Genomic DNA, 19,224 nt, shown 5'->3' on the forward strand with positions numbered 1-19,224 from the left:
TTATTCTTGATTGTTCTTATTAAATATTTCAAACATAATAAAGGTGGCAAATCCCAATGCGTACCTTATTCTGATTCAACAGAGGCAACATTTTGCCATTTGCTTCAGATCCCTTTTGTTTTAAGAAATAAAATTTACAGATGCATCAGGATCTTTCCCTTCCCAATTCCATTACTGTGCTTCCCCTTCTGGAAAAAAATCCTTGCCAAAAATTGGAAAGCAGCCCTCTTCCTGTGCTTTTATACATTTACTACAAGTGCAACTGTTCATGTCTGCTCAAGTTCTTTCTCTTTTTTATTGTGAAAAGGTGATAACATACAATCTACCTCTTAACAAATTTTTGACTGCACAGGACAGTATTGTTGGCTGTAGGCACTTTGTCATCTAGATCTCTGGAACTTTTTCATCTTCTGTAACCGAAACTCTGTACTCATTGAACAGCAACTTCCCTTTCTCCGTCCTCAGCCCTTGGCAACCACCATTCTACTTCCTGCTTCTATGAGCCTGACTGCTCTAAGTACCTCCTATATATGGAATGATGCAGTATTTGTCCTTCTGTGACTGGCTTATTTCTTTAGCACAATATCCTCAAGGTTGATATATGTTGTTACCCACGACTGGATTTCTTTCTTTTTTAAGGCTGAATAATCTGGACTCCCATGTCATTAGCCAAGAGGTGGAAACAACCTAAATGTCCACTGATGGATGAATAAAGAAAGCGTGGTATATACATTCAATGGGATATTATTAAGCCCTTTCCTTTGTAATAGGTTACCTAATTTAATCTATGAAGATCTTCTTATTCCCATTTACAGATAAAGAAACAAAAGCATGGTTAAATTATGTAATTTCTCCAAAGAACAAACAGCTAGTAAATGGGGAAGGCTTGCAAATCCCTGCTTGGCTTAAACAAGGCCTCCTTAACTCCCACACGCCCCACCATTTCTTCTGCAATCCCGTTTACCCTGCATACACAGTAAGGTCAGGATCATCCCCTGCTTTTTTGGCTCATATGCTAACCAGTACCATTGCATCCACACCAGTCAACTAAATGGGACAGATTACCCATCTCTCTTGCTTTGGAGGACAGACACTAGGTACTTGTCCACCCTGAAGTGCCAGTTCAGAGCAGTGTCTGGCACCTGGTAGGTGAGCAATAAGGAGTTTTCTTTTTTTTTTTTAATTATACTTTAAGTTCTAGGGTACATGTGCACAACGTGCAGGTTTGTTACATGTGTATACTTGTGCCATGTTGGTGTGCTGCGTCCATTAACTCATTATTTACATTAGGTATATCTCCTAATGCTATCCCTTCCCCCATCCCCTCCCCACAGTAGGACCCGGTGTGTGACGTTCCCCTTCCTGTGTCCAAGTGATCTCAATGAACGTTGGAAGCAAACAGTGAACAGACAGAAGGTGACTCTGATCTGAACCTCTGCAACACCTGGAGGGAATGCTTCACCTGGAAACACTCTTGCCTACGCCTTTGGGTTAACATTCGCCATAACTCTTGATTTTATATTTTATGGGCTTCCCAGGACTTCCCTCTCAATAATCAGAAAAAACTCAGCTTGCCCACATCACTTGCCCGTTAGACACTGGGCAGAGAGCCTATCTCCTTCGTCCAGGCTTGGTTTCACTCATACTTCTAGATAAAGGATGGACAACCAATAGCAAGTGAAAGCCTAAAGATGATTCATCTCAACCAAAGAGATGGTACCAAGAAAATGCATCCTTTGCATTGACACATCTGGGACAAGAATCTGCTGAGATTTTCCTCAGGGTTCTTCCTACTCTGTGAGGCACTCTCCCGTTTCAGACCTCCATTCATCACCGTTCTGGTTTTGGCCACACTAAGATGAGCCACAGTTACTTTTGTTTATTTATGTGTGTGTTTGTACTTTTGTTTGTACGTGTGTGTGTGTGACACAAATTTACATTTGTAAAACATCTATATTCATCTGTGTTCTAACTCATATCACTTTGTGTGCCATGCCTGGTGGAACTGTACTCAGGAACAACCTGCCATTCTTTGTTGACCTGGATTGGCCGTGTTGAATGCTCAAGTCAGGAAATAAACTGGTGTGCAGGCTTCAGTGAGAAAACCAAACCAAAGAGGAGAAATCGTCCCTTTTTTGGATATCAGGGTTACAGACCTGGTCCAGCCACGCCTTGACACAGTATTCTTGGATACCTGAGTTCTCTAGGACAGGAGTTTATGCTCAAAAGCTCTAATCCCAAGCTTAACTTCTTTATCTGCAAACTGGGGTCAATCATTCCTAGAGATCACACCAGGTCCTTAGTTACAAACAGCAGAAAGGGACTCTACCTTAAACAACAAATGGGGCCCAGCACAGTGGCTCAAGCCTACAAACCCAGCACTTTAGGAGGCTGCAGTGGGTGAATCTCTTGAGATCAGGAGTTCAAGACCAGCCTGGCCAACAAGGCAAAACTTCATCTCTACTAAAAAAAAAAAAAAAAAAAAAAAAAAAAGCCAGATGTGGCTGCGTGTGCCTGTAATCTCAGCTACTTGGGAGGCTGAGGCAGGAGAATTGCCTGAACCCGGGAGGTGGAGGTTGTAGTGAGCTGAGATGGCACTACTGTACTCCAGGCTGGGTAACAGAGCAAGACTCTGTCTCAAAAAAAAAAAAAAAAGGAATGTATTGAACACCTTTGAGGGCCAAGGCCTCACAGAATTGCTGGGAATATGTACAGTCTTGGAAAGCAGAAAATGGTCAGCAGCCACGGGATCTCAGAGGGCCAGGCTGCAGAAATCACACCACAGGTTCTCACTGCAGGAACTGAGTGATACACAGATGGGTGCTGGCTGCCAAGCTCCCAGTGGAGCCCACACCTTCACATGCTCAAAGCTTAATGCTCTGGGACAGAGTGTCTGATGGACCAGATCAACAGAGGAATGGCTGATGGACCAGATCAACAGAGGAATGGCTGATGGACCAGATCAACAGAGGAATGGTGATGGACCAGATCAACAAAGGAATGGTGATGGACCAGATCAACAGAGGAATGGCTGGCTCCAAGGAAATGAACTCCTTTGGGGCCCACAGGTAATGTTCACTTGCCACTGTCGTAACGTACCGAGAGGAAGGAGCGGGTGATGCCTGATCACCAAAAGTAGCAGCTGACCCCTAGACTGACCTTTCCAAGTTGCGTTGAGAATGAGAAATAATTTATCCAAAGTGTCTGATAAAGTGCCTTTGTACAATTATTGTACCCAAATAATTAATTTCATGAACTGGGAAGATATACAGAAACACTGAAGGAGAGGGAAAAATAGGTGCTCTAACTTAAGCATACAATGCAATATCAGTTATCTTCCTGGGAGGACTCCAAAGAGTCAGCATAGAACTGCGTTTTAAAAGCTCCCTCTGTTCCAGACCAAGCTGCCAGTCATGAACACGTGGCTTCTGCAGACAAAGCCAGCCCTGTGGCCTGCTGTTGGAGGCAACTCTTTTATTGCCAAAGGACATTTAAATGGAAAACAGCACATCTACCAGAATAAATGTGTCCCCAGGGAAGGAAGTAGAATTCTGGGCTGTGCTGCCCCAACAATACCATGAACCAAAAATCTGACTTCGTGGCCCCCTTAGGGGCTGGTCTATGGTGGAAAGAGAAATATAAGGTCACAGCAGAAGGTTTGCAACTGAAAGTTAATCTTATTAAAAGACCTAAGACCATGTTCTCTTCTGGATATACAGTAGAAATGATGCTTTGGTCAATATTTTTAACATGAACGGAATGGAATGGAATGGAATGGAATAGAATGAGATAAAATGTCATTCTTCTTTCTAGAAATCTCCAAATATCCCATTTATGGTTACCCTCTGGCATGTCCAATACCAGCTTGCAGTTTTAGGCCCAGCCAGCTTAAGAATTACATGAGGAGTCTGTTAACGATACAGACACCTGGGATCCCCAGGGTGGCCTGGAGATCTGAGCCAGGGGGACTCAGTGAAGCCCAAGGATTTGTATTTTCCCTAAGCTCACCAGCCAGGGAGCCTCTGCCCTGGTAGCTAAGCCTGGGTTTGCCTTTCCCTTGCCATGGAGAAGGTTTGGTAGGACAAGCTCTGTGAAAATAGGCCCTGTTACACCAAATAAAATTTCACAGGGAATGTTAAGAAACACTGAATTATGAAACATAGAATATAGTAATCATTTAAGGAAATTGACTCATATGGGGATCTCTTCCCCTGGGCATGATTGTTACACTGGCTAGAAATCATTCTTAGCAGTTTAACAGGTCTCTTAAGTGCCCCCAATTAAACAAAAGTTTTGTTATATTGGCTCACATTATTGTGCCTATTTAGTAACAATTCTGGCTACTGTGTCCTGAGGGCCCACGGGGTTCCTGCTCTGTGCTGAGTTTTTCACACCTGATTGGATTTAACTTTCAATAAACCTCATCAGAATGGGACAGCATGATTCCATTTCACAGCTGAGAAAACTGAAGTTCAGCAAGATCTTGCCCAAGTCAAGGTCAGCATTCAAACCAAAGTCTATGTGATCCCAGAGTATATTAATCTCTGTGCTGTGTATAATAGGATCAGCATGGGACTTCTTCAATCATTCATTGTTGTGTCCTACTGATGCTCACACTGGCCATCCCTGGTATGAGCCAGATTTATTGAGGTGTCTCTGGAGCTTCTCTCAGGTGGGTAATGGAGCCAATTCCATGGCCTGCCATCCATCATTTCATGGAAAACAGGTTAAGAGGACACTAAGGCAGCTGTGACACGAGGAAATGTCACAAAATGACAACACATACCCTCATGGCCAACTGGCAGGAGCCAAAATGAAAACTGTGTAGAGAACAGTGGAGTGAGATGTAGCAAAATTATAGCAGTTCATATCCTTGAGCTAGCAAACTGACATCCAGCAATTTATCCTAGAGAAGTAATCATGGCTGTGTGCTGTGGGTCAGCTAAAACGATGCTCATTTCTGAGTTATAATAATGAAATTTGGAACCAATCTAAACCATAGGGAATAACTGAAATAAATTCTAGTACCTGCATGCAATACAGCACCCTGCAGCCATTTCAAAGCTGCTGTGGGATGACATTCAGCCACATGGAAAGCTGTTCATAATATGCTGCATATATGAAAATGGATTTTAAAAACCACAAAAAGGTGTTAAATTAAACAAGCAGGAAGCCTCCGTACTTTGAGTTTCTCCATAACAAAGTACACCCTAATTTAGTACATAAACAAACTGAAACTTAGGAGAATACTTTTTGTAACAAATAGCTGGTTTCAGCCAATCACAAACAGCTGAGATTCAGCCAATCATGGACAGTCAATTCCTTGCACCAGGCCCAAATAAGGCCGATGCCAAATAGCTGTAGCAATCAGGTGATTTCTCTGCTTTGTTTCCATGTTCAGCCTATAAAAGCTCAGTGCTCATGCTGCCGGGCTCCCGGAACCTCTTCTGGTTCTGAGTGCTGTGGATTCATGAATCATTCTTTGCTCAAATACACTCTGTTAAATTTAATTTGGAAATTTGAAGTTTTCCTCTAACAGAGGTTATAAAGAATTCTATGAAGATGGTACTCTCATTTTGACAGTGAGAAAGATTTTTTTACTTGAAGAAAGGAAATACCAACATTTTAAGTGTCTAATTTTCATTATTCTTTTTCTTGCCTGTATTTTCTTTATGTTTCCATAATGATTCTGTTTTACTTTTACAAGTAGAAAAAAATTCATAACTGCTTAAAGTAAGAAATGATGGTCACAGACAACTTGAAGGGATTTGGATGGTGCATCTATATGAAACCATCTTCCCCCCACCCGCCTCTTCTGGCTGTTCTGGCTGTCTCACAAACCTCAGCCTTCTGCTGCAGTTCGAAGCCCCAGACAGTGCCAGTGTGATTCACTACATCCTAAACAGGGCTGTCTTAGAGTCTTCCTGGAAACGCAGAAATCCCCAGGCCATGCATGCCCCAAAGTGACGATGTCACAGGGAGTCTGGTTTCCCTGCTTGTCACTGAGCAATCCTGGGGTGCTCTCAACACATGCGCTTCTGATTCTTCAACCCTTGCTGCACCTACAGATCCCCAAGAGGAAGCTGAAGAGTCACCCAAGGGTGTGGATTCCCACACCCTTGACATCAGAAAAGGAAATGAACATGTCTTCTGCTTTCCCAGGGTAACCTGGTAGGAGGGCTGCAGCGGCCTCATTCATTCATTTGTGCCAGGCACCCTGTTAATCATGGAGATACCATGTTGACCTGCCTTTAAGGAGATCATATTCTAGTGGGAGAGCGGAGCAGCGAGATGGCCACGTGTAGATGGTGCTATATGAAGGGTAAGTGCAGCACACCGTGGAAGCACTTAGGAGGGACCCTTCACCCATATTTGGAGGTTCTGAGAAGTTTTCCAAAGGACATAATGCTCAGCATTGATAGAGAAGAGAATTAGGGAGGGGTCATTGGCACAATCTCATAGAAGGTACAGGATAATGCTGGAAGATGCCTTTTCACAGTCTACCATTCGTGGCTCATGAATAAGGGTGATTCTGCAGTCACTTACCAGCTCAATAGGGTCTGAGGGCCCTGAGTCTGATTGTAGGGCCCCAGAACCCTGGCCAGGTGACCAGATAGAATCTGAGAAGAGCCAGGAGGAATCCAGGAGCCCAGGGGAGGGAGGGTAAGCAAACTCAAAGCCAGACATCAGGTCTGACCAAGCCTCCAATCTGAAGGTGATTGGGCAGAGATGGAGAATCTGGGTGGGAGACTGTGGGTAGGGGTGGAGAGGGTGTAGGGGGAGGAAGAACCAGCTGCAGAGGGACAGTGGAGGGCGAGAGAGAGGTGTGGCTTGGCAAAGTCCCCAGGAGAAGCCAGAGGTAGTTGCTGCTACAGATATCTCTCTCTGCTGGAATTGTTCTTTCATCCTCCTCAGCCTTTGGTGTCAGCAGGAGTAAGCCACAGGCAGACATAGAGGGAAAGAAGGGACAAGGATTGAAGAGTGGCTTGACATGAAGCGTAAGAGAGGAGATGGTATACATGACTTAATAAAGGAGAGCTGGAGATGAACGAAGATGCCCCTAAGTGGCATATTCAGATTTCTGCATTTCCAGAAAGACTCTGAGCCACTCAGAGATTCAAGGGATCTGCACCACTCAGGAATTTTCTCCAGGGTCAGCCTCGTACCTCCCCACCTCCTGACACTGCCTCAATCCAAGGCTCTTTCCTAACCTAGATCCCACCTCCCTCCCAGGGGAGTGTTTCCTTATGGCTGTATTTGGCACCCATCAGCATGCAGCAACCGATTGCCACTCAATTCCCAACCAGTCAATGGAGAAGCCCCTACACTGGGCCCACTCTGGGCTTGTTTCAATGGGACCACAGCAGTTGTCCCATCCATCACTTGATTTGTGCATTTATTTCCTGTTCATTGCTTTTTCTCCCACTGCTTGAGTAGAGTTAGTTATTCGTGGGAAGGACCCTGTCTGCCTCATTCATCACCATAATCCAATGCTTAGAACAGTTGCTGGTATACAGTATGTCTCAATTTAAAAATTACTGAATGAATGAATGACTGATTGTGTATGGGGGAAAAGAAAACAAGCTTTGGAATCAGATGCAGACAATCTTCGGATTGAGCCCAGCTCCACCCTTGGGGTAACCTGTAAGCCCAGCATCCTGATTTGTCAAATGGGATGTGCAGGACTGTGGGTTTGCAAAGTGCCTCATATGAAATAAGTATTCTAAAAGGTAGTTGTATGTATTTTATAATGTATTATAATCATTATATGTATTTTATAACAATTATAAAGAATGAGGGGAATTGTGCTATCATGCCAGAGGCAGGATGGAGTGAGAGCCAACCCTGCTGACTGGGCAGCAGGAGGCTGGAGAAGCACACCATCTTTATTGGTCAGGAAGGGGAGGACAGAAGGAGGAGGATGAAATGGCTGGCTCTAAGGACCGCCAACCTATCACACAGAGGAAAGGGAAGCCTGAGCTCCCAGGCTGCTCTACTCTGGAGGGCAGATTTAGCGAGGTTTCTCAGAGCATTCCCTGGGCAAGTACCAGAGCAAACAGCATGGCCGCCATCATTGCTCAGTAGCATCTATGTTTGGTGGAAAGGAGGCTTATCTTGGCTTAGCTCCATCACCCCGCTGCCCTCATTACCCCCAGGCAGATATCAGCGTCCTTGCATCTGACTATGCAGACCACCCTGATGTACTTGTTCCTGTCCTACTCAGTGCAGAGCTTCCTGGGAAAACTGAGCAATGCTTCAGAAATTACACGTGCCAAAATAATAATAATAATAATAATAATAAAGAAAAAGGAAAAGAAAAGAAAAAGAAATGCAACTGGCTTGTGAAACAGGAGCATCCGTCTGGGAAGCAGGCCGTGGAGTTGACGGCAATGGCAGGTAAAGGGCCCGGCACCATGCACGCCCATGTCTGGAAGGGAGTTATGCTTGGACAGGGTTTAGGTCAACAGGAAGCACCTAGAGCTGGCCTTCTTGAGCTTACTCTGGGGCATTCCTTTGTTTCTTGAGTAGAACAGCAGGCAAAACAGCCCTCACTACTTGAGCTCCTATTTTGTTCTCCCTCTAGCCACGTGCAGTTGTGTTTATGTAAGTTTTACGCGCTTATGACGTGAACTATGCTGGCAGGAACTTACCAGTATTACTTCACCTCCATTTGCCTTCCCTCGATGGCTGGAGAGCCGTGTGAGTGCTGTTCTAGGACTCAGCCTATCCAGTATGAGTCACAGCTATGTGATCTTGGCCCTCCCTGCCACTGACTAGGTCATACAGTCCGGGGTGCTGATTTTCAGGTCCTTCCACCTTAAAAATAGTACCTGTCATTCAGTGATTCTCAGTCACAAGAGGCTCACAGAGGCACTACAGCCAACAAATGTGGTTGGTTTGTCCTTTTTTTTTTTTTTTTAAGATAGTTGATGTATTCATTTTCTGCTGCTGCTGTAACAAATTACCACAAATTTAGTAACTTTAAAACAACACTAATTTATTACCTTACAGTTCCAGAGGTCAAAAATCTGCAACAGTTCTCACTGGGCTAAAATCAAAAGCCGTGTTCCTTTCTGAAGTTTCCAGGAAAGAATCCCTTTCCTCACTTTCCCTGGTTCTAGAGGCCGCTCACGTTCCTTGGCTTGTGGCTCCATGCCTTCATCTTCAACATCAGCAATGTTGCATCTCTGTGCCTGGCTTCCATAGTCACATCTCCCTCTGATGCCTCCTTCGCCCACCTCTCCTCTTCCACTTTTAAGGGCCCTTGTGATTACACTGCACCTATCCAGATATTCTAGGCTTGTCTCCCTGTTTTAAGGCCAGCTGATTAGCAACCTCAAATCCATCCGCAACCTTAATTCCTCTTTTCCATGTAACTTAACGTATTCAGATTCCAGAATGAAGATGTGTACATCTTTGGGGGTCATTATTCTGCCTACCACAGTTGCCCACATTTTTCTTTTTGATTTTTTTAAACATAATATCTAGCTTTCTACCTTTTCTTACACAAAAATCTGGCAACACAAGACCCACATTCTTGCCTAATGTGCCCCATTACAGTATGGCAACGATGCACTTGGCTTGAGTGGCTCCCTGTTTGGCCCAGGCCCCACCCTGCCTTACTGCACCCTCACACAATGCCCGGAGTAGGTTGCATCAGGCGGTCAGTTATCCCATCAGACGTGCTTCATTCATTTGCATTTTCCCCTGGCCTTATCACCCTTCGAGCCTGCAGCACCTCCTTGAAATTATTAGGAAAACCCAACTCTACACTTTTGCTCTCTGTTTACATCGGAAATATTACAGAGTACTGCATGCCACTGGTGCACACCCACATGTGATACAGGAGAGGGGAGCTCAGGGTTATCTCCAACCCGGGCATGCACAGCAGTGGAGAACCGACTGTCACTCAGGGCCAGTCCCTGGGGAGGGATGAATGAGTCAGGTATGTTTATATTAGTGAAAACTGCAAGCAAGGACACCATCTATAGTGTGCCAGGGGCTGTGATCCATGCTTCTAATTCTATTTCACTGAATCCTCACAGCCACTTAATGAGATTCATGCTATTGTTTAGCTTTTTCCCATACCCCCATGGCAACTGTGGTACAGAGAAGTTAAGTAAGTTGCACCAGGTCACACAGCTGGAGTGTAACAGAGTTGGGATTCAAACATGTTATTCTGACTCCAGAGTCTGCGCTTTGGCTCCTGTAGGTTCTGTCTCTAGAAGGAAAAAAATATCTGCGTTTGAAACTTTTGAGGGGTTGGACTTGGGAAGAAAAGCTAGACCAGGAGGATCGTTCTGCCAAATCTCCAGAATGGATTTGGGTCCCTCTGAGAATCCAGGTTCACACAGGAAGCCTCCCGAACAGAAACAAAGGCCCTCCACAATGGGACGCTGCAGTTTTGTGAAATTCTGGCCTTGAGTTGTTTAGGACAGACTTCCTAAATCACAAGCCTGACCGTCAGGGAGCACAAGACCCTGGTAAGACGGCCTGAAATCTACATCAGATAGCAAAGAACAATGGCAGGGCTGAGGGGGATGACACAGGGGAAGTCTGTTTGTAAGAATCTGGCGCTTCTGTTGGCTAGTCACACATTAAATTTAGAGCTATGAGCCTATGGAGTCTCCTTGGTTTAAAGATAAGGTGGACCTTCCAGTTCCAGTAAGGGCAGGATAAGGCAATGCTCTGAAGAGGCCTCATGAAACAGCTGGGAATGAATAGGGGCTGGGCTCAGGGAACATAAGCTATTGGCACGTGCTCAAACTATCCCCACCTGAGTTACGTTTGGAGTTTCTGCCTGTGATAAAAAGTATTCCAATTTTCTGCTAAATGCAAATAGAGTCACTATTTGTCGCAACAAGTAAGGAGTAGGAAATTCTGCTTTAGTGGAGCAGATGAAACTCTGCAGGAGGAAAACAGATCAAGGTATCAGTATAATGGGGTGAGAACTCTGTGACTGGGGATCCCATATGTTTCCATTGCCAGGGGCAGCCCCAAATTCTCCCTGCCATCCCAACATATCACAAGCAGCACCCCTTCCACTTCCAAAAACATCCTAGTTTGGCAGATCACATGTACCATCACCCTCTGATATTCCATGAAAGCTTTTCAGAATAAATTCTTGATATCAGATTATTTTTATTTTATTTGTTTTATTTTTTTTTTGAGACGGAGTCTTGCTCTGTCACCCAGGCTGGATGGAGTGCAGTGGTGCAATCACAGCTCACCACAACCTCCGCCTCCCAGGTTCAAGTGATTCTCCTGCCTCAGCCTCCCGAGTAGCTGGGACTACAGGCGTGTGCTACCACATCTGGCTCACTTTTGTATGCCCCATCTCTACTAAAAACACAAAAAAGATAATTTGTTTCTTTTGCTTGGGTCTTCAAAGAGAGGTGAACTGAAAATTAATCTGCCACTGAGAGGAGCGTGGACTAAAAGGAAGCTCTAGAAATTGTCTAGGGGATGGAAATGAACTTGTAGCATCTCCACGTCAGATATGTCAGACACAGGACAGACATGTAACACGAGCAACCTCGTGTGTCAGCAAAAGCATGTGAAGTGGGATGTTAAGTTTTATCAGTCCGTTTTAAAGATGAGGAAACTTTAAAAGGAGCTCAAGGTTGGACACTCAGCTGATGGTACTGCTTGAGTAGAATATAAGCCTAGGACCTCCTCATCTGCCAGTCTTTGACTCTTCCTTACTCCGCTTACCTCCTTTTCCCCCTTGAGACTGTTTGGACAAATTAAATAATGGTCTATGTATGTGGAAGAGTTGGGGTTTTGGTTGCAAGCAACAGAACCTAACTCTGTGCAACCTGAGCAACAAAGTTACTTGTTGGAAGGATATAGAGGCATTCGTGTACTCAAAAGGACAGTTTTAAGAGCAGGCTTGGAACGTGGAGGAGCCAGGCAGCTCCAGGTTCATAGCAGGAGCAATTCAGGCTTCCTTGAGGCCCCAGGCTGGAATGAATGGAAGCTTGTGGTCATTTTCCTCCTTTACTTTACTCTTTTCCTCCACCACCTCCACCTCCCACCTGTAACTCAGCCTGACCCAGCCAAGCTCTGCAGCCCTTAGCAGGTGTCTTTCTACAGGCAGGATACAACTGAGGGATTCAGTGAGCCTGCAAAACTCATAGAGCATTAGATTGCTGGGCTTAATTATTTTTAATTAGAGAAAAATGTATGCAAACCAAGGATCATCATTTTAGAAGAACTCAAAAGCAAAAGATCCTGTCTTTCCTAATAAACATAGTTGAAAAGACCTGCTCTAAACTATCGATAATTCATTTCGTAACATTTCTATCCTTGAAAAGTACATCTTTTGGTGGAAAGTCTTAGTGTCAGACAGATCTGGTTTCAAAGCCCACATTTTGCCTCTGATGAACTGTGAGGACTTGGAAAAGCATTTGGTCTCCCCAAGCCTTTCTTTTCAATCTATAAAGTGAGTATGTAAGACTCTAACCCCCTTTCACAAACAGCAGTTAGGAGGGCTATGTGACGTCATACGCACATGGACCTACGCTTTCTTTTTGTCAAGCCCTTGAAGCCTCGTGGAACGGTTGGTAGACAAATTACATGCAATCAGAATGCGCCCACTTCTCAAACCTACTCTGAACCTTCATCTATGTTGTTCTCATTTGCTGCAAGCCACTTCATCTTAGGGACGTGCTTGCACTTTCTGGGCCCACAGCTCTTCCTTGTGGAGAAGCAGCTGAAGTCGGTCACAGGTGCCTTTGCTGACTGGGGATAAATTTCATTTGCTTTATTTTCTGGCACCCCTTCCCACCCCGCAGAAACCTTGCCTTCTTCCAGCTTTCCAAGGAAGACGACAAGGATTTTTCTATTAAGGTGAGAAGCCTGTTGCCCCCTCTCCAGCCCCCAGCGCCTACTCCACCCCCTTTGCTGGCACTTCGGGAGTTTCCCTTTACAGCAAAGCTATCTGGGTTCAGGCTGCTAAAATCAAAAATAGGGCAGCCAAGGAGGGGAGGTTTGACAGGAAGTCCAAATAAGTACTTCCTCCTACCCACCTTTGAACTTCTGAGGCACCTCAACTAAAATAGTCGAGCAAGGGACACAGAGAAAGGGGATGAAAGAGTTTTTTTAAAAAGAATGAAATTGTCAACTGGGAGGAAGTGGAAAATATTGCTTTTCGTTGCCTTGCACAGGAGGGCTGGCTCATGTTTTCCCCGTGCCGTCTCCCAGGGTTGGGGAGGTCAGAGCTGTGTCCAGGCTTGGGGGCAGGGAGCTCAGTGACTGTCCAGGTAGAGCGGAGTGTGGCCTGCAGGAGGGCTCCTATGGGGTTGCTGTGCGGCCCCCTCCCCACCGCCTCCCGCCCACGGCCTGCAGGAGTGCTGTGAGCGCTGGCGCTCTGCATCGAGGATGCGTTGCGTGGGAGGCAGGTCTCCCCCTGCCTGCACACTCTTTCTGAGGCCGGCTGGTATGGCTGCTGGAGTGTGTGGGCCCCTCTGTCCAGCAGAGCAGTCAGGACCCCTTCCTGGCTCTGCTTGCTCCACCGAACTCTGCCACGTAGTGGAGCCCTTTGCCATCCACAAGGATCCCAGGCATGGAGGGTGCTCCCACTGCCTGCCTTAAGGATGGAGGGGAAAACTGCCCCCTCTCCCTGTGAGGATGACAGCTGCAGCCTTTGCTCCCACTCAGGCCCTCTAGAAAGTTCCAACAGCAAGGCACTTCAGCCTCTGGTGATAAATCTGAGATGTTAAAAAGTTGGTGGGAGTGAGGCTGGGTGGACACGGGCGAGGACATCCTCCGATTGCCTGTGGTGTCTGTCCCACGTCAGCATCCTCTCAGGGCCACATACCACCACCTTATTCTCTCTCCATGGTCAGGACCCTCTGTCCAAGTCAAATTCAAATAAGCACTTCCTCCCACCCACCTTCTAACTTCTTGTGTTCCTCTCCTAAGAAGGTCAGCGCATTCTTGTCTGTAAAGTCCCTGCTTTCCATTCTCCCCATCCCCTAAGCATCAGCTCCCCAGACTCTTCCCCCAACACAGAAGCTGCAACTCCCTCCCAAGTCTCTTCTAAGGAATTGTGCATTTCTCTCACCTCTAGAATTAGCTGTGAAGGAAGGCAGTTATCTGCCCACCTGATTCTGCTGTGGGTCAGATGGAAAGGGAGGGAGCTGGGAGTCTGGACATGGCGGGTGGGGTGGAGAGGAGATTTGGGCAATGCTCTGGGCTGCAGTTTGCTGCTACTACATCCACTGTTCCTTCCTAAGCTCTCACAATCTGACACAGCCCTCCCTGCAGGTACTGCTTTCTTGTCCACAGCCTCCACTGGTTGTGCAGTAAAGATTCCTATCCCTTGACCGGACACGGTGGGTCCTGTAATCCTAGCACTTTGGGAAGTCAAGGCGGGTGGATTGCCTGAGCTCAGGAGTTCGAGACCAGCCCGGGCCACAAGGTGAAACCCTATCTCTACTAAAAATACAAAAAATTAGCTGGGCGTGGTGGCATGCACCTGTCGTTCCAGCTACTCGGAAGGCTGAGGCAGGAGAATTGCTTGGATCCGGGAGGCGGAGGTTGCAGTGAGCGGAGAGGATACCACTGCACTCCAGCCTGGACGAGAGTGAGACTCCGTCTCAAAAAACAAACAAACAAACAAACAAAAACGAAAACAAAGAACCAAGAAAAAGAAAAACCATTCCTATCCCAGCAGCCTTGTTTCTGTGTAGGAGCAGAATTGTCTTTTTTTTTTTTTTTTTTTTTTTTTTTTTTTTTTTTTTTTTTTTTGAGAGGGAGTCTTGCTGTGTCACCCAGGCTAGAGTGCAGAGGCGCCATCTCAGCTCGTTGCAACCTCCACCTCCCGGGTTCAATCATTTCTATCTCAGCCTCCCCAGTAGCTGCAACTGTAGGTGCTCACGCCACCACGCCTGACTAATTTTTGTATTTTTAGTAGAGATAGGGTTTCACCATATTGGTCAGGCCAGTCTCGAACTCCTGACCTCAGATTATCCGCTCGCCTTGGCCTCCCAAAGTGCTGGAATTGACCCACCACATGACTCCCAGGCATGACCCACTGTGCCCAGCCCCTAGAATGTTGTTTTTATTCTGCTCAGAGATTGTTTGCCTTTTCCCAAATCTTGAGGTGTGCGTCGCAAAGCCTCACAAGGCCTCTGTAACCTTGTTCCTTCATAAGTGCCGAGTTCTCCACCTGGTTGTGGGGAGGGAGAGAGACATGGGCGAGGGTATCCCCACCACTGCTTCAAATTATTGTGCGCTACTGGATCCCCACCCTCTGTTCTGCTTTATGCTTGAAGCCAACAGACAGATGCTGTACACCGAACTGCTGCCCCTGGCCTTCATGGTCATGGCAGCCCCTCTGTCGTGGGCTGTACCCAGAGGCTGCTGTCATGGCCACCCCATTTTGGAGGTGAGGGGCCTGCAGCTGAGCCTGCACAGGGTCACACTGGTTCTTCCGGTCTCCTGAGTCTCTCTTGGGGGCTAACTAGCCCAGTCTCCGGAACTTCAGGAACCCTCCAGCCAGAGACAGGAGATGTGAAACTCATGAGTGTTGAGAAATCAGCAAGGCCTGAGGAAGAGGAAAGACTCCAGGCCTGAAGCAACATGCTTCCCCTTGCACCAGCTGCCCTTTCTGAGGAATGGGCTTGTGGTTCTGTGAGGAGGGGACACCAAATGCCCGCCTTGTGCAAAGTGCTGCACCCTTTACTGAGCTTGTTCAGATTGACATCCTCTCTTTCTCCTCACCAGAGGCCACAGAGAAGAAACTGCTCAGGCTCTGGAGACAGACTGGGTTTGAATCCCAAGTCTACTTTGGGCAGTTTCTGTAACATCTCAGAGCCTCAAGGTGGCAAATGGCCAAGGACAGGGGCTCTGGACTCAGATCAACTTTGGAAGAGTCCTGGATGCACCCCCTACTCTGGATTCAGAGGGCAAGTAGTTCACCTCTTGGAGCCTCAATTTTCTCTTCTGTAGAGTAGGAGCAATAATAGTGCCAACAATTAAGACAGTCAGGAAGACGTTCTTAGCTTGTGCTCTCTGGTGCATAGGAAGAGCTCAAGGCATCATGTCTCTTATGTTTCTCAAAGTCGCCATTATTGTCATCCAGGTTTCTCAGCTGCTTTGTCTGTCTTCTAAATGAGCTCCATGGATCCTCCATCTTGGCCACATTAATTAGATAATTCTTTCTAAAGGAGCCTAATATTTAGCGATACCTTCATTACAACTGCTTTTCTGTAGATTTTTCTTATCCTGAGTGGGGTGAACATCATTCAAAAAATTAGGCCAGTCTTGGTGGCTCACACTTATAATCCCAGCGCTTTGTAATGCCAAGATGGGAGGGTCGCTGGAGACCAAGAGTTCAAGACCAGCCAGGAAAACAAAGCAAGACTCCATCTCCACAAAAAAGTAAAAATAAAAAAATCAGCCGAGCGTGGTGGTGCATGCCTGTACTCCCAGCTACTTGGGAGGCTGAGCTGAGAGGATCACTTGATCCCAGGGGTTCGAGGTTACAGTAAGCTATAATTGTGCCACTGCATTCCAGGTTGGGCAATAGAGGGAGACCCCATCTCTAAACAAAAAAAAACAAAAGCAAATAAAAAGAAGAAATGAAAATAAAATAAAGTAAAATTGCTTCTGCTTTTAAGGATGATCTGGAATGTTCCTTTTCATAGGTGGCATGTGTTTTGAGAGAGAGAGAGAGAGAGAGAGAGAGATTGATTGATCCAGGTCAGGAATGCCCTCCCTTTTACTCCATCCTCCACAGCCCGCTTAAATCCCAGTTAATTCCATGACATCTTCTGTGCTTACTCTACTTCAAAGTGATTTCTCTCTCTCTTTCTCTTCAAATGGCTTTTTATTGTTCACTGCTATGTTAGTGATTTGAAAGACCAGGTGACCTCTCACCCATGACGGAGCTTTTGTACAGCAGGGCTGTGCTTTATACAGAATGATCAGCTACCAAGAGCTCTTAGATGCGGCCCAGGAGCAATGGCTCATGCCTGTAATCCCAGCACTTTGGAAGGCTGAGGCGGGCGGGTCACCTAAGGTTGGGAGTTTGAGGCCAGCCCAACCAACTGAGATAAACCCCGTCTCTACTAAAAATACAAAAGTAGCTGGGCATGGTGGTACATACCTGTAATCCCAGCCACTCAGGAGGCTGAGGAAAGAGAATCGCTTGAAACTGGGAGGCAGAGTTTGTGGTGAGCCGAGATAGCACCATTGCACTCCAGCCCGGGCAACAAGAGTGAAACTCCGTCTCAAAAGAAAAAAAAAAAAGAAAGAAAGGAAGGAAGGAAGGAAGGAGGAAGGAAGGAAGGAAGGAAGGAAGGAAGGAAGGAAGGAAGGAAGGAAGGAAGGAAGGAAGGAAGGAAAAAAGAAAGAAAGAAAGAAAGAAAGAAAGAAAGAAAGAAAGAAAGAAAGAAAGAAAGAAAGAAAGAAGGAAGGAAGGAAGGAAGGAAGGAAGGAAGGAAGGAAGGAAGGAAGGAAGGAAGGAAGGAAGGAAGGAAGGAAGGAAGGAAGGAAGGAAGGAAAGAAGGAAAGAAGGAAAGAAGGAAAGAAGGAAAGAAGGAAAGAAGGAAAGAAGGAAGGAAGGAAGGAAGGAAGGAAAAAAGGAAGGAAGGAAAAAAGAAAGAGCTCTTAGGTGTGAGGCCCTGCAAGGAGCAAATGGCCTGGGCTACCTTCACTGATGCCCTCAGCACCTTCTAAGGTGAGGCTAACACCAGCTCACATTGATGAGCTGGTGCTGGGCCTGGAGCAAAATGTGTATTTCATTTAAGCTGCCCACCAGCTTGTGAGGCTGGTGCATTACAGTGACGGCGGGGCTCCTCAGAGTGTGTATAAGACAGAAACTGTGCATGGCCAAAGCTATGCTTGAAAATCCTCAGGGAGGCACCACCTCAAGGACCAACATAGCATCACTTAGTAAAGGCAATAGCCTTGGAACAGATGACTCTGTGTGTGTGGGTGTGTGTGTGTGTGTGTGTGTGTGTGTGTGTAGCATTAGATGAAGTAGTAACTTATGTTTAGAGGTTGCCTTATTGCACAAATATAGTTGCTTTTACACACTGGACTCACCTTCTGCCAATAAGTTGTTCAATTATGAGAAATAAACAATGTCTGAAACTAAGAAAATGGCAGATTTTCACCTTCTATCTCCAGGGAATGTGCTCTTTGGCTAGAATATATAGCAGAATCAATAGTGAATAAAACATATTGTGGAAACAATAGTGAATGGAATATATGACACTATCAATAGCAATCGTTAAGTTTTTTTGCTTTTTAATTTTTCTTTTTAGGTTTGTCTAGTTAAATGCATCTAAGTTTCATGTGTATATGAAGAATCACTGTTTTCCTATTATACAGATTTGGAAACTGAGATTCCCAGCTTTTAAGTCCTTGCCTAAGGTTGCATAGCACAGAAATAGTCACATCAGAAACTGAGCCCTGTCCGCACAGTGCAGCACTTTGTTCAGCCCTGGGTGCCTGACTCACTCATTCCTTGAGGACCCTCTCATGACAACTGTAAATAGGCAGCTGAAAGAATCCCAGTGATGGTGGGAGGGGAAGGTGGTTGGAAAGCATTAAAAGACCACGCTCCAGCAATTCACTGATGTGGGAAATTGTCTGTATTTCAGGTCAACCATCAGCATAGATTTTGGTCTGCAAAGCCCCAGCTGAGCAAGAATGCCGTGTAGACATACGGGTGCCCAGAGTTTAAAGGAAAAATACTCAGACTCACACTGGAGTTTAAGATCCCTCCATTGCCTCTCCTACTGGGTTGTAGTGACTGGAGTCAGTGGGGAATTACCAACCCTGGGGCTCTCTCTGCATCTCAAGTCCCCAGAGCTGGGCTTCCTTGTTTACTTATTTAGAGCCCAGCAGAGGAAGTGGTAAAGGAAACTAGCTGAGTCGTTTTCTGAGAAGAGACCATATTTGTTCGCAGAGGAAGTTGTTGCTTTCTGGGATCTGGCTGCGGCAGAAAAGACATCGGCTCCAACAAGGGTGTTCCACAGGGTAGCAGGGAGTTGGAAGAGCCAAGAAAGCCTCCGAGCTCTGGATTTGAGCTTCTCTGCCCATGGGTGCAGCGCCCATGCTCAGCTTGTGAGCTTCCTCCCGGGAGAGCAGCCATGGCACTGAGGAATGTGCCCTTTCGCTCAGAGGTCCTGGGCTGGGACCCTGACAGCCTTGCTGACTATTTCAAGAAGGTGAGCCTTGCTCTTGTATGAGTGGTCATGAGGATAG

At 46.1% G+C, this 19,224-nt stretch overlaps 1 protein-coding gene across 1 annotated transcript in view; it reads left to right on the forward strand.

Annotated features, from left to right (window-relative positions):
- The first annotated feature begins 18,878 nt into the window (after positions 1–18,878).
- The window catches only part of LCP2 (lymphocyte cytosolic protein 2), a 50,758-nt gene continuing 50,412 nt past the window's right edge, over positions 18,879–19,224 (forward strand). The window contains exon 1 of the mRNA XM_010364883.2: positions 18,879–19,187. Within this exon, the coding sequence (XP_010363185.2) occupies positions 19,110–19,187 (78 nt within the window). The 5' untranslated portion in view covers positions 18,879–19,109. The remainder of the gene's footprint in view (positions 19,188–19,224) is intronic.

The sequence above is a fragment of the Rhinopithecus roxellana genome, chromosome 3 (genome assembly GCF_007565055.1).
Source record: "Rhinopithecus roxellana isolate Shanxi Qingling chromosome 3, ASM756505v1, whole genome shotgun sequence".
Taxonomy (NCBI): Eukaryota; Metazoa; Chordata; class Mammalia; order Primates; family Cercopithecidae; genus Rhinopithecus; species Rhinopithecus roxellana.